This window comes from Macrobrachium rosenbergii, chromosome 3 (genome assembly GCF_040412425.1).
Source record: "Macrobrachium rosenbergii isolate ZJJX-2024 chromosome 3, ASM4041242v1, whole genome shotgun sequence".
Lineage (NCBI taxonomy): Eukaryota > Metazoa > Arthropoda > Malacostraca > Decapoda > Palaemonidae > Macrobrachium > Macrobrachium rosenbergii.
In genome coordinates, this window is record NC_089743.1 from 10,208,615 (window position 1) to 10,225,227 (window position 16,613).

Sequence of the window (16,613 nt, forward strand, 5' to 3'; positions counted from 1 at the left end):
TTGGTCATTATAAAGTTTATAATTTAATGTACTTTTACTTGCTGGTCAAGCGTCACCACTTACATTTTATGTTCTCGATTTTTCTTCACCGAGCTCTCTTCCTGTCCATGGAAAGCATATATATGCCTGAAGCACCATGTATAAATGTAATTGCACATACACCTTTAAACCTAGGCTGTATATACAGCTATACCCTGTAAAAACAATATTATCTTTGTGCTAGATATAAAAAACATAGTAAACTTAGAAGATTAACAAAACTTTAATGATTCTACATCAGTCTACTGAAATATATGAATGGAATTAGCCTGAACAAGGCTAACTGAGTCATAAGCGACCAGAGGCTGATACACCAGGCATCTAATTGTAAGTGCACCAGCCTCCTTTTGTACTAGACTAAAGTTACGAAGAGTAATTTAGTGATTCTCACTTTGGGCGTCTGGATTACACAAAGGTTACACATAATATGGTAAGAATCAGTGCTCAGTTAAAGTATATACGAGAAAAACAAAGATTGAAAGACAAATATAGGCAATTTCAAGGGGCTGAGATCTACTTCGATCTATCAACCCCCCGCAATGTCTAAGGTATTTTCTAAGACGATGTCTAAGGTATCTTTTGTACTGGAAACAGGAACAGTCTGAGCTATATGCATTCACGAGTCGACCTTTGTCAAATAAGTCAGGAACCAGCTAAAATACTTGAATGCTCAGTCTGTTCTTCAAGCTCCTACGAGGTAAATGGTGCAACATGCTAAGCGTCTTCCTGCATTGCCCGTCTTCTTGGATTCTTGGTCGTCCTTACTTCCTAAATCATCCTCATTTTCGTGAATTACAAATGATCGACCTACAACGGAATCACTTCCCCAAAGGCTGGCCTCATGGTCCACAATCTGCAAATTAGAAAAATTTTTAAAAATTGTTTCATAATATAAGAGTGATATCATTACACATGCAAATAGCTTGAATTTTACAAACTTTTCCAGCAGGGGAAACCTTCAATAAACATCTCATGTCGCTAGATACATTCGTCAAAAATTTTTAGTAAACTTTCTTCCTAGAAATCCGCATATTATACGAAGCCTATTCGATTAAAATGCCCTTTCTTCTCATATACAGTGTTTGAGTTTCTAAGTCTTATCTTCGAGATTTTACGCTAAATTTTACTGCTTTTATATACATAAAACCATTCATGAGATGGCATACTGTTGGCTAAATTACAGTTTGATATACCTATCAATATACCTTATGAAACTGCAGTCACGGTTTTCAAGTCTATCACAAGTATATTAGTTTGCATAAGGGTATGCTAATGCTAAGGACTTCAATATTAGAGATGTAGAAGAAATGTCTTGTCCATGTGAAGACAGCAGTTTTAAAGATGATTTTCATAAACATGGAACGGCAGGTAATTTAGATGCTCTCTTATAATAATAAATCTTGTTATTATTTTTAAGCTTAGCTCTAAATTCAGACTCATACCTAAATTAAATAAAAATAAAATGATTACCATACTAATAACTGAATTACCGAATACAAATATAACCTTATAAACTCAGTATTGATATTGGTTAATTATAGAATGGAAAATTAAACTGATAAAAAATATTAAGTATAAAATTAATAATACTTCTAATACCCTTCCATGTAAGATAAATTTTAATAACAAAATAAAACAAGTAAAAAATGCACCGAAGTTTCTTCGACGCAATCGAGTTTTCTGTACAGCGGCTACTGCGTATAATCAAGGCCACCGAAAACAGGTCTACCTTTTGGTGGTCTCGGTATAATGCTGTATGAGCCGCGGCTCATGAAACTTTAACCACGGCCTCGTGGTGGCCTATCCTATATCGTTGCCAGAAGCACGATTATGGCTAACCTTAACCTTATATAGAATAAAAAAAAAACCCACTGAGGCTAGGGGGTTGCAATTTGCTATGTTTGATGATTGGAGGGTGGATGATCAACATACCAATTTGCAGCCCTCCAGCCTCAGTGGTTTTTAAGATTTGAGGGCGGACAGAAAAAGTGCGGACAGAATAAAGCGCGGGCGGACAGACAAAGCCGGCACAATAGTTTTCTTTTCCAGAAAAGTAAAATATTCAGAGAGAATGTGATATTGTTTTTAGATAAGTTTAAAAGAAATTATGCTCAAGTTTTAACGTCACAAATAGTAACTAGCAATAACTTTGAGATTTGCAATACCGAACAGGAAAACGTTAATAAGTTATTTGTTGACGTACTTATGTCGTAAAAAGTGCTGTCTTCTTCACACAATTTACCTTCCATATTTACCACACCAAAATTGAGATATATAACGAGCTCAGTTAAGAGCAATAATAAAAATATTAATATTATTGTTGATCTGGATAAAATTTATACTATAATTAATAATAAAAAAATAACTGGATCATTAAAAATAATAGTAAAAATAAGAATGGATTCGCTCATCTAACAACCATTCCAGTACTCTGGAAACTACGCTGCGACGTGATGATCTCATTATAATATTTATAGATCTATTGCGGCCTTATATAATAAATATACTGACTCAGCATTTGTTAGAATATTAAAATTCTGTTTAACAATAAATATATTGAATTTTATAATAGAATCCCATAACCAAAATAAGCATCCCTATGGGTGCTAATTATGGCCCTAAGACTGCCAATTTTTATTTACATTTTTAGGACTCTGAATGCTTACACTGTAATTCATCTGAAGGTAAACTTAGATATAAGAACGAATTCAGGTTTACTGATGATTTATCACTGAACACCAGAGTCATGTTATTTGATGTTAATTTAATGTGTTCTAGAATACTTAAAGTTTCCGATAACAATGAAGACCATTATTGATATAAAAAATTAATAACTTTTTTTTACTAAAATTTAGGACGAAAGAAGAGATATTAATTTTGAAATCCTAGGACTTCCTGCCTCCTACTCTAACACGCCATAAGACATGACTCCCTAACATGACTTAGGGAGTCAAAATGAGCGCAGTTTTGCTCTACTCGTATGGAAGGTGAAGATGTTATTTCTAAGTGACAAATTTTTATAAATAGTTATTATAATTATTATAAATATTTATAAATAATTATTCATTACACATTTCCAACATGGCTGCTTAGAAAACTTATAAATAAATTAAACTGAAGAAAGCGTCTGCCATCCATCAATATAACTTAAATAATGAATTAGATATTTTGTTTAAGTTTTCTAATGTCTAAACCTTAGTATTCTTCAGCTTTTATAGATCTTTTGTATGTGAGTCAATATAATTATCCATTAAATATATAACTACTCTCAAGTATCATAATACTTACTATATAAATTATGAAGGTACATTACGCATCCTGAATATTAGCATTATATAATATCAATTATAAGTGTATACAGTATATTATTTTACATTACATATAATATTTTCTTGATGTTCATGAAATTAACTTAGAGTAATTGCAAAGAGCTGAAGACTGCAACTTGCAAAACGTGACGACAATGATGGACAATACAAGAGATGTATAAATACACATGCAATTCTTGCGCCTTCTTGTTGTTGATTACTGACTTCATTTCTAATTTCTGTCACTTCTACTGTTAAATTCTGTATAAAACTTGCAAGTTTCTCAGATGTATGTAGTAGTGAAGAATTCATTTTCCCTGCTACATGGACCTAAGCCCGGTCTGCATGCATCTGTAGTTTCTGCTTGCATGTTTCTGATTCGAGCGTTAATGTTCTAAGTTATGGTTTATTGAATGTAATTAACTTTCGCATTTTCTGCTATCTATTTCGTATTAGTATGTATTATACATATATATATATATCTATAATATATATATATATATATATATATATATATATATATATATATATATACATATATATATATATATATATATATATATATATATAATCAACACACAATCACGTGTGGAACAGAAATAAATTTCTGATTCACATCAGATCGAATCCAGGTCTTTCAATTGAAAGACAAGAGTACAGCCAACCAAGCCACACAAGTCATAAAAGAAGTTGGAACGTAAGTACCACTGTGTATGTATGTATGTATATATATGTATATATATATATATATATATATATATATATATATATATATCTACTACACCCTAGAAGATTTAGTGAAATTAATTTGATCACTGAACTACCCAGTCACGGTGCCTGTATACATCCATCCATAATATATATATATATATATATATATATATATATATATATATATATATATATATTATATATATATATATAACTGAATCACGAAAATATGGAATATATATATAATGTATATATATATATATATAGCAGACTCCGTTTCCTTCTGTGATTTTATATATATATATATATATATATATATATATATATATATATATATATATATATATATATATATATATATATAAAATATATATGCAGTACTTCCACATTTCATCCATTACGTCGTTTCCTTTTCATGGGAATGGCTTCAGAGATGAAAGAGACGATGACCAATGCCACATTAAAACGCTAGCGGCTGAATACTGCGCGCCAAGCAAGGCGCAAGTAAGTTAGTATCTGAGATGAGAGAAGACCCAGACAGTCACCTCAAGAACTGTTCATGAACCTCCTTCTTGTTAACATTAATAAAATGGTGCACAACAGAAAAATGACCCAATCTACCTCTACTTCAGTGGTTGTTGATGTCACTTTGATGTTTCCAAGGTCGCCCACATGTCGTTCCGAGTCACTGGGGCTGCCATGCTTGAGGCCTTTGGGGTTGAAGTGACCTCCACATTTCTTGCAGTCACCATCGGCTGGTACGCCCCACTCGTGAATGTGAAACCCATGAAGTCCTTCTGGGATCCCTGTAAAAATTCCAGCTACTTTAAAAACATGCAAGGGGACACTGGATTGCTGCTGGCTGAAAATAACTTGAAAGGTGGAATACTATCCCGTTATAATTTCAAAGCATAAACAAATAAAAAATGCGCCCAAGTTTCTCCTGCGCAATCGAGTTTTCTGTATGAAACTCTCAGCCGCGGCCCATGAAACTTTCAGCCACGGCCCGGTGGTGGCGTGTGTTATTGGCACCTATAGAGGTGCCAGACGCACGATCATGGCTAGCTTTAACATTAAATAGAATAAAAACTACAGAGGCTAGGGGGCTGCAATTTAGTATGTTTGATTATTGGAGGGTGGATGATCAACATACCAATTTCCAGCCCTCTAGCCTCAGTAGCTTTTAAGATCTGAGGGCGGACAGAAAACTAAAAGCACTGCAGGATTAACTCTTGAGGGATTCCACATCTGAGGCCACTGAATGGTGACGTCTAATCAAAGAACAATGAGTGACGTATGTGAATATCACTAGGCTAAGTTTACGTATACGTGCAATTTATTTAGAGTGCATCTTTCATACTGCCACGCATATGATTGAGAAAAAATTAAGTTGAAAATGAAAGGAAGATCAACTACATAATCTTTGGTAATACATAATATAAAAAGCTCATAGTTTATATCTATTTTTTACATTCTCTATTTACTTTCCATTTGTTTATTTACTAGTTGTCAGCACAGAGCAGATTATTACATTCCTTGTGCGATTTAACTGTTTGCAGCGACCACGTGCACAAATGCAAGTCTTACCTGTAATGTTGGTTTTTATAGTGAGCTCGTTGTCTGGATTAGCACCTACTTCCGTTAATTGAATGGTTCCATAGATACTGCCGCTGTTGAAGACACAGAGGGCGTGCCGGACTTCCTGGATCTGTGAAACAAAGAAGTACGGTAGGACTTAATATCTAGGAGTATATCCATGTCCTATATATACAATTATATAACTATGTTACTTTCTGGGTTCTGTCCAGTTTATATTATCTATTGATCTATTTTCAAAAAGTCAAATTCCAAAAATACTCTAATCATACAGAATATTTCATTATCCTTCGCAGTAAATCATAATCCAAGCTATTTTGAAATTTCCATTAACATTCGAAAGTCGTTTCATAACAATACACTCCGTGTTCACTTGTACAATTTTGTATAAAGGAATAAATTTTAATGTTGATGCATAATAAAAAATAAATATACAGGCACTGCAATATAGTACAAGTATAAAAGGAGAACTTAAAATTCGTTTTAAACTGCTACCTGGTCCCAAGCCCTGGGCTGTATCATTGCCGTCTGAGTATCTAGACGGCAATGGCTGTATATATCTGCAGTTACTTGCATGACTTTGCTATGACTTTCAATTCCCAAGCATCGGGCTTTCTCACTTCCCAACTTATCATTTTGCAAAACAATCTCGCCAGTACGTGAAGTGTCAAGTTATACCTCAACATCTTATTCGTGACCCCCACATAATATTTACCCGCCACTGTCTTCCGTCTTTTGATGTTATTACTGACTTATTCCTCCATTTCGTAGGAATTTACCTCAACTTCTCACCTGTGGATATTTCATAAACAATCCTGTTGGCAACCATAACACCAGTGTTACCAGAGCTCTTCTTGCATACTGTTTATCTTCACTATTAAAACTTGATTACAGAACGTGATCTACTTGCATTCTTCTAACCCTCCCTGAAAATTTTCGACAAGAACTTTTTAAACTTGTCTGATTTTTATTATATCCTAGACCTCACCTGATATCCTAGGTCACTGTCCTGTTACGCCACATTCCAGCATTTTTCCAGCACCTTCCTATACATTCCTTATGTTAATCCAGTCCTTATTCCTAGTTTCAACATGGATAAGGGTTCTAGCACTGCAAATCTACTTCAATATTCATTAGCCAATGACTTTCGTTGGTCTTCTTCACAAAGTCTGACTTCATTGAACGTAGATACTCGGTTAACTTTTTCGTTGGGTGTTTTTATTACGGTATTTTATTACGGTACTTGTAATCATACACGGATGGCGAGTAAAGCTTTACACCTGAACTGTGTGTGTATATATATATATATATATATATATATATATATATATATATATATATATATATATATATATATATATATATATATATATATATATATATATATATATATATATTATATATATATTATATATATGTGTGTGTACATGTGTGCGTGTGTGTACCAACTAATAATTAGGTTGTCCCTAAGAAAATTTCACTGCTGCGTTGATCTTTTGATACCACTTTATGGCAATCAACACTAACATAAAATATTCCAAATCCCCTTAATCATGAGAGAGAGAGAGAGAGAGAGAGAGAGAGAGAGAGAGAGAGAGAGAGAGAGAGAGAGAGAGAGAGAGAATTTGTCTCCTTGGCTAGTAAAACAGAAAACTTGGAGCCCCAAGAAACGACGAATAGGAGAAAATTCCACAGAAGTTGAATTCCACTCAAGCTACTATGATTAAAAAACATTGAGACAGGTTCTTACGTTTATCAAGGCTCCAAAGTACAAATGGTTCTTGAAGCGCCAGTGCAGTGGCACGAGACTAATGGCCAAAATTGCATCTATCGCAAAGCCAGGGCAACAACCTTAGGGTCGGCTGAAGTGAGGCCAAGCTATCAGCAGGAATCTTGTTAATGGTGTGATGTAAGATTTATAAGAAACAAGCAAAAAATGCACCGAGGTTTCTTCGGCGCAATCGAGTTTTCTGTACAGCGTATAACCAAGGCCACCGAAAATATATCTATCTTTCGGTGGTCTCGGTATAATGGCCCATTAAACTTTCAGATACGGCCCGGTGTTGCCATTTCCTAAAGCGTTGCCAGAAGCACGATCATGGCTAACTTTAACCTTACATAAAATAAAAACTACTGAGCCTAGAGGCCTGGAATTTGGAACGTTTGATGATTGGAGGGTGGATGGTCAACATCACAATTTGTAGCCCTCTAACCTCAGTAGTTTTTAAGATCTGAAGGAAAACAAAAAAAAGTGCGGACAGAAAAAGTGCGGACGGACAGACAAAGCCATATTAATAGTTTTTTTTTACAGAAAACTCAAAAGTTATCCAAAAAAGGGCTGATACATATAAATGGAGACGTGCTTCGTCTTTCAGGGTCTGAAGTTTTCCATTGTGTAGGTAGGTATCAAAATATTTGTCTAAAGGACAATCAAGAAAAATTACGACAGAGCTCAGGATGTATCGGGAATATAATTTTCTTGCCTCAAATCCTGTCAAGACAACCGTTGCCATAAAGTTGAATTATATGTGGTTTCATTATGACTTATGACCTACCATGTTATAAAGATATCTTAATATAGCGTTGCCTTCAATGTGATATGGTAATAAAAAGGCGGTTTTATGTATAAAATGCAATAAGTTAAATAAATGTTACGTAAATATCTAATGTATTCATGTAATACATATAAGTTATAACAGAAATGATATAGTTGACAGGTTCTTGGCCCGTCTTGGCCCTTGTTTCTAAAAATAGGGAGGCGTGCATCAGCGCAAAAAGTACATCCTTGAAACTGAGGCCTTAGGTTCTTGGAAACGAACTTGGATCAGTTACTGAATCCTTAAGTTTTTCTCGCTGAAGAAGTCACACTGCGCAAGACGTTGCAGTAGTAATGACTGTGTAAGAAAAACACAACTTTAACCAAGCGTTATGTGAAATTATATGCATTTTTCCGAGAGAGAGAGAGAGAGAGAGAGAGAGAGAGAGAGAGAGAGAGAGAGAGAGAGAGAGAGAGAGATATTTTGTCCTCTGAGTTGTAATCAGAGCTGAAATATGTGTACAGAGATCCACACTCCACTCATCTTGCTGCTCTAGTGTAAGTTTTCAAGATATGCTAAATTAATGCCAGATTTTAGGGACAAGTTTGCTACTTCTTCACTGGAAGATCTTTCCTCATATTCCTTACTGTAATATAGTTGCGCTAATGCCGAGGCTATAACTCTACTATGCCATTCTTATACGGGCTAATGCATAATCACTCGATTCTTTTCTTCTTCCCTCAGTTTCAGCTTTCAATAATCTTCATTAACCCACTGAGTAACCGATTACTTCTTTTACAAGGTAAAATTTCTCACAAATGTATGACGAAATGATTACTATCAGCATAAATTACATATTAAATGTATGTCGTAGATATGTCCACTGAAATAGTTAAATCAATACATATCAATCAATCTACAGTAAATATATTAATCCAAATATAAGTATTATATAAAGAAGAGATAGTTTACAATCAACAGCATTTGCGTAGTAGAATAAGAAGTCAGGGCCTCTGAGTTATACTCAAAGGTAGGGGAACTATATGTAATAAGGATGGGTTTAAACCCGAACATGTTTCCACCCGGGGACAAAAACAGATCAGAGAGTGTTCACTTATTTAATTATAAGTGGGATTCATAACTGAAATTTCATTTTTCATAGTCCATTACCGATATGAAGTTGTCTTATGAACAAACAGAATCTAACTTTTCCAATAATATGGTTTTCATTTCTTCCGGAGCCTTTTCTTTATCATCCTAATGCTTGGTTGGCAAAAGATTACTGTATTACTCTTGTCATTACTCTGTACCTTATACTTTTAGCAATGTGCACATATAACACATCACTATATTATTATAATATCCATTTTAAGGTGAAAGTAACCGAAAAGCCATAGGTTGCAGACCATAAAAGCCTTCTAAATCATAGATTACAGAAAAAGTTCGAATATCGTCCATCACTGCTGTACGTTCAAATTCCGTTCCGTGTGTTTATATCTTAAGTTATTAACTGTACATATCTGCACACGTCTCTTTGCCAGTCTTTTTCTCTGCAGTGTACCGTGTCGCCTTTTCTTTGACCTATGTACTGGTGAACTTTTGTCATTTTCCAGACAAGATCTATGACCAAGCCCAAAGTAGGCTTTTGGGGGAGAGCGTGAAGACAAGCGACCAAAGTCAACCCCACATCGCGAGACTCTCAGCCCACTTCGACCACGACTGGTCGTGCTCAGGTTTCTCTGAGCACTCTTTGTTCTCCACCCTTTGTCCCCATGATGTGGGGGCAAGTGTTACTCCACACGGACCAAGGAATCTTAATGCAACTGATCACTGCATTATTTAACCCAGCAGTAAGTTGGACTGTGAAAATTACTCCCAGTTTTCTTTCTCGTCAAGTGAATGTCTCATTTTCCTTGTTCAAACATTCATCTCTTATGCAGTCCCTACTAAGAACCCCTAGTAAAGCATATCCTATTTATAAAGTCATATATTAAGTGCAGTCATTGTTGTCTAGTGAAATCACATAACTTAACCTCCATGGTGTTAAAAGTACCATTCTTGATATAAGATTCATCCCTTGTGATTAATTAATGACGAGTGAGAGCTTCTTTAGTGCAAGATTGTTATCTGGATGTTTTCCAGACGTGTGTATACCCAGAGACTGGACATCTCGTGTTTGGAGAAGAATCCGCATCATCACTGCCAAGAAGCCACGGTTTAACGTTCACTGCATTCATCGATTAAAGAGGAGTATTAAATCTGTTACAATCATTACATTTAGCACTGAGGTATCTGTCCTGATTAGGACTAATATTTTGGGCTGCTGTTAGCTCCTGCAAATAATCCATTTCCTTTTATTTTACTTTCGTTTAAACTAGTTTTCCAGTAAGTTTACTTAATTAATTCATGTGGTTGTCTAATAAACTTCTATTTTGTGATACTAGTTTTCAGCTGGCGACCTAATCCATTTCATTCTCTGTCCTTTAGAGCTTTATTTGGCTTTAAATGGCAGAATTATGTGGGTCTTGGTAAAGCAAGGCGATATAACTCCAATGAATTAATTATTAAAGTAAATAACTGACCGACGAACGTAATATTATATATATACATATAATACACACACACACACACATAGATTACACACACACACACACATATATATATATATATATATATATATATATATATATATATATATGTGTGTGTGTGTGTGTGTGTGTGTGTGTGTGTGTATATAAGTTGGCAGTACTTGGGTACTGCAAATGGGGTAGCAAACTCCTCCCAAAAGACTTGTTGCAAACCAAGTTGACAGCTGACGCCACCTTTATAAAACTTGCAATGCTCTCCATCACTTTCCATAATGCCTCTCACCTCTCCCTCTGGAACATTTTCCTTATCCCTGATATATCTAACAAGCCCTAGTTAGCCACTCAACCAAGTATTACCAAAATGCAGCGGGAACTCAAGCCTCTGGTCTGCTACCCTCACATCTAGCCTCGCACCATTCAAATCTGCTTCTCTTCCAGCCTCCACACTTAACTACCCACAATACTCATTCCACTTATGTAAGCCTGACACTCTTCCTTTTTCCCAGGCATACATATGAATATTTTGAAAAAACACACTATGATTACGACGCCATTAGAACATTTCCACAGTCAACGGGGTTTTCCTACATTGCCAGATTTAAACAATGAAATGTCATGTATTCTGAATTACAATTTGATATGAATTCAGCAAATGAAAAGGAGAGAATTTCTCTTACCCCATGCACAGGTGCTTCCCTAGGTGCCAAGAACCAAACGCACACCGCTCCAATCAGGGCGCCTGCTCCCATCAAGACAATCACAGCTATCAAATAAAGCACCACTGTGGTACACTTGCCCATGTTCCTTGTGGTTCTTGCTGTTCAGTGAGACAATTAAATTCTTAATTTGGATCCGGTGACGCTCGTTGTTGAGGCTTTATTACACTTGGTTCTCCTGACTTGGAATCTGCAAAATGAAAAAGATTTTGCCATTAATTATATACCTGGTAAATCATATGGCGACCACAATCTCAAGCAACACTTCATATGAGCCCCATATTTACAGCCAAATCTGCCTGCACCGTATTTCTCTTTAACTGAGTAACTGTTTCTAAGGTGCTCATACAGTTTACTTACCCACCTCGATTTACGAGTCAGGCAGAAAACTTTAGGCACGTGCTAGGCAGATGAGGCAGAAGAGGCGTGGGAAAGTTAATATATACCTGAGGAGGCACTTGTGTACAAGATAGAGGTGAATGATGTAGTGTGTAAAGCAGTTGCTAATGAGCCTCCTATATCTCTGTTTACCTATCTATCTGTCTATATATGCATATGTATGTATAGGTGTATATATAATATACATGTATATATATATATATATGAACATATAAATGTAAAAACATGTAATGTTAACAAATACACAGTCAAAAGAGAAATTGGATCTTAGTATTAACTAGTCCTTTGGTTTTCTTAAAGATCAAACTGAAAAACCACAAACTGGTATTTTTTTCTTCTACCCAACTGAGGTCTGGTTATAGCTGAATGTTGTTCTACTCATTGTGACATTATCACTGTAAACCTCTAAAAAAAAGCCACCGGATGTAGAGAAAACGACTTCGTTAGTTTCCAATTAACGTTTTGTAATTGAAACGACGACTTTCAGTCTCTCTCTCTCTCTCTCTCTCTCTCTCTCTCTCTCACACACTATACTTCTCACACACACATACATATATATATATACATATATATATATATATATATATATATATATATATGTGTGTGTGTGTGTGTGTGTGTGTGTGTGTGTACAGTATATCTAATACCATAATTAATCAGAACTGGTTTGAACTAGCTGAAACTAGATATCACATTTGTTGTCCTTGATAACTGGTTTTAACTAGGGGAAAGCTAGTTGTACAAAAATACACTGGGTAAAACACAGAATGAAGGCCTGGACTGTACAAAAGTACACTGGGTAAAACAGAATGAATGACTGGAGTGCACAAAAATACACTGGGTAAAACACAGAATGAAGGCCTTTAGTGTCCTTATACTGCTTTGCTTGTGAGAACTAGGTGTCATGATATTAACGTGTCAGACACTTTAGTGGGTTATATCAAAACCATATGTACCATGTCTCATTCAAGTTACATGCGGCATTCTTCAAAGCAAAATATTTTATAATTTTGTTAAAATAATATCAATAAGCAACTTTTTCACCATGGTTAATTTATATACACGACTGTTTCATAAAACAAAATAACTTTCTGAAGTTCCACGTGTTAGACCTATTATCCACGGTTTCAATTGTTATCATCGGTCTAACCTAATTTTCTCATTTCCTTTACAATTTTTGCACTCATCGAACTCTTTAAGTAAGTAATGCTTTGCTTACATTTCTACAAGACAACTTTTTAAAGGACGACAACCAACTACAAACATGTTTTACCCCGATGAAGAAGCTCTTATGTTTAAGTTTACAATTATTCAAAGGATTAGATATAATCTGTTTTACAAAACACTGATATTGGAGTTTATGGAGCGTGCATAGAATTAAGAAAACACCAGCGCCTAAGTTTCTAACATAACTCTGTTGTTTCACTTTTGCAGCCATTTGTTCAATCGTAAGCTATCTGAACCGTTGGGGTATTTGCGCAGAATTTTAAATTTATTATGCTGTCGCTTTGCTCCCGATCAATCACGTTCGGCAACATTCCAGTCAAGAAAAGATTCCTCATGACTTCATCTCATGCTCAGGGTCAAACCGTCCTTTACAGGCTACTCAAGACTAAACCCTCCTGCAACCCCAGCCTCCCCCCAACCCCACAAAAAATTCTAAGGTACAATAGAACACCTTACAGGATACCGACAAAAGACTTATGAATACTGAAAGATGAGAGGTTTATGGGCCTAACATGGCAGCCGACTGGCCTCCAGTACATAATCTAAGAAATAAACATGAGAAAACCACAAGGCTAAGACAAGAGCAATAGAGGTATTGGGCTGGTAACAAATTAACTTGTGCTCCATTTTCAATTTTAACATTACAGGTGTGCTGGCATTAATGCTTCATTTATTGCGAATGCACGCTCGTATCTGCCACTTACTCCATTCCGGTAACACTGTAGCGAGTGAACAACAGTGCAAAGAGGTATTTCATTCGCATGCTGCGTTCTCATTTGCCCTTCCTCTCTCTAGTCGTATCCACCTGCACGTAGTTCCTATGATGGAGCTGAGCTGTCTCACCTCTCGAAATTGTCCCCATGCAAAATAACGCTCAACGATCAAGTTATGACCTAAAGCGTTTGCCTGTGATTGACAAATGGCAACCAGTTGAACTTCCCGCCGAAGAGACTTTTGAAGGATCCTTGTTAATGCACCCTCTTAAGAATAATATAGATATCACTTACGAGTACTATCAGTAGTTTAGTAAAATTTAGTGAAAACTCCACACCTTTCTAATGGGACATGCAGGACCCAGTTATGCACAGTAACCTAGGCCTATAAAAAAACTAATGAAAGCTGGTTTACTTAAAAATAAAGCCATTAAAAAGTAAAACAAAGAAACTACATACTAAATACATAATCAAATATGACTCACAACTTACCTAATAAATATAGTTAAACACAACACAACAATAATATCTATACTTGTAGATTGTCTCGAGTACACTTCCAACAGCTACGATGTCTGGCGGCTTACTGAGGGTCTGCGAGATCCATGTCCGGACACCTCGCTTCCCTCCATCCGGTCCCCGCCCCCGCAACCTGCTCCCTTTCACTGCTTTCTGCTATTTTCATCCCTCCACGTCATCCTTCCCAAAAATCTGAGTATTGCAAAATGACGGTGTTTTCTGTACTGTTTTGCGAAAGATCACTGTTTTACCATTCAATAGGATGATTCAGTAAGGGAGGAAATTCATTGAGAAAGAAGTATACATCATTAATGACCGTACCTACACGACCGTGAAGCACATGAAGTGTCCGGAGTTAGCAATGTTTTGTTTTATTAGTGGGCCTAGTTTAGAAGAATCACCCAACCAAGAGAGCTAATCATGTATATCCTCAAAAATAAAGAAATCACTTATTCCGAGATACCAAAGATGTCACACGAACTTTCGCTTAAAAACAAAATCAACAATAATAGTTTTTAAAATAGCTGGTACAGCAGTAAAAAGCTACTGCAAGTCGAGTTCCAAGAGCAGGCAGTACAAGATGCAACGTATATTGCCACGTTTATTCAGCTTGACTCTTATGACTGGAAATTATAATCTTAGAATGACCAAAGAGTCGGAAAACGAATGACTTTGTCAGTAGTTGCAATTGTTCTTATCGTCTCCTGTAGTACTATATATTTCAGACTTGCATAACTGTTTTTATGTTCAAATTTACAATGATAGACACTGTAAAAGTGTTTGCACCTGCAGTTTCATTGTTGCCAATCCGCCCACATAAAGAGAACTGATGGCCAAAACTGAAATATTAGTGATGTAAACATTACTTTAGCATATCTGGATAAAGATTAAGAACTTGAATTCATGAAAATGGATCATATTTTGACCATGTGTTACGCATAGTAACTACTGTTATGGAGCAAACTTTGTACATGTGTCATATGTTTCACAGAAGATAAATTTAATGTACTGCCCTTAATTTGTTGCAAAATAATATGCTCTCTGGGTGACGTTTCTATAGGAACACCCTAGACATGTCCTAGGCCACATGATAATTCTATGCTGGTAGTGGGAGACGATTAGTTAAGGTAACCTAGTTACCGTGGAAATGAAAACAGTTGAAAATAAGACTTGGAATATAAAACTGGTTATATCTAAGTCTTCTTTTAATTTATTTTCGTTTCCATGGTCACTCGGATCTTTTACCCGTTGCTTTATTTCATTTTTTAAAATAATTTTAATACCTTTTTTGTTGGTTTTGTTTCTTGGAACGTACGCATAACCATTAATTTTAATGGAATTCTTATGCACGTTTAATATGTATTTTTTGTTTACTTTGCATATAATTGTTTAACGTTTTTGACATATTATGAGTAATTTTTCCGATGAGTTTTTCACGTTGATAAGCGTTCTCAGGAATATATATATATATATATATATATATATATATATATATATATATATATATATATATATATATATATATATATATACTGTATATATATACATATATATATGTATATATTAATGTGTGTCTGTGTGTTTGTTTGTTATAACGTGAAGAAATATGTTAGCAAAAAATAATAAAAGCGAACGTTTTTCCATTAAAATATATAGTCTTCTTCATACGTGTATACTGAGTGAGGTTGCATTTGAGATCTATGCACCGACATGCATACGCATGCACACCCAAATGGAAGTTTTTGCAGGATGCAATTTTTTGGATATTGCCAAAGAAACAGCCGATAACTGTTTGCCCAAGACAGGAAAACCCCGTACCTCGGCCATCACCAGCATGACGCCATATCCGGTTAGGGCATGAGGTAATGCCTCGCACCTTGACAAAAAACCGATGTCAAAGAGAACGTGTGAAATACCGAGTCATTTCGCTAATGACTCAGGATATTTCTTTTATTTTTCATTATTTAACTATTGGGTTTCGTGGCATTTAAATAGATCTCTATGAATCTTTGAAGTTGGTGACATAAACCATTTTACGGACTATGACTTGAGTTAAAGTGGGAATTCTGTATTTTGTAAATGGTGATGGATGGATGTGTTGCAAGAATTTTCTAAATTTTCTATGGTAATGACAGGCGAAATGTCTCCTGCAGTCGTAACTCAATAAGTGTATTTTCCAGAGAAAAAATGACATTTCTGGAGTTTCTGTAGACATGATTAACAATTCCGGTGTTAGCAACAGACGTTGTAAAAGAAATCA

General features: G+C 35.4%; 1 protein-coding gene across 1 annotated transcript; it reads right to left on the reverse strand.

Annotated features, from left to right (window-relative positions):
• LOC136852578 (superoxide dismutase [Cu-Zn]-like) lies at nt 1-14,464 on the reverse strand. Its single transcript, XM_067127397.1, has 5 exons — nt 14,327-14,464; nt 11,457-11,685; nt 5,646-5,766; nt 4,680-4,864; nt 1-892 (listed from the first exon to the last, which is right to left on the reverse strand). The coding sequence occupies exons 2-5, from the start codon at nt 11,577-11,579 to the stop codon at nt 722-724; spliced, it is 600 nt and encodes a 199-aa protein (XP_066983498.1). The 5' UTR covers nt 11,580-11,685; nt 14,327-14,464; the 3' UTR covers nt 1-721.
• Between the last annotated feature and the right edge of the window lie 2,149 nt (nt 14,465-16,613).

Coding starts and splice junctions, on each gene's coding strand:
- LOC136852578 (XM_067127397.1), bottom strand. CDS start 11,579: ATGGGCAAGTGTACCACAGTGGTGCTTTATTTGATAGCTGTGATTGTC. Junction 5,767..11,456: donor GGGAAGCACCTGTGCATGGG/GTAAGAGAAATT, acceptor TTTGTTTCACAG/ATCCAGGAAGTCCGGCACGC. Junction 893..4,679: donor CAACAACCACTGAAGTAGAG/GTAGATTGGGTC, acceptor TCTAATTTGCAG/ATTGTGGACCATGAGGCCAG.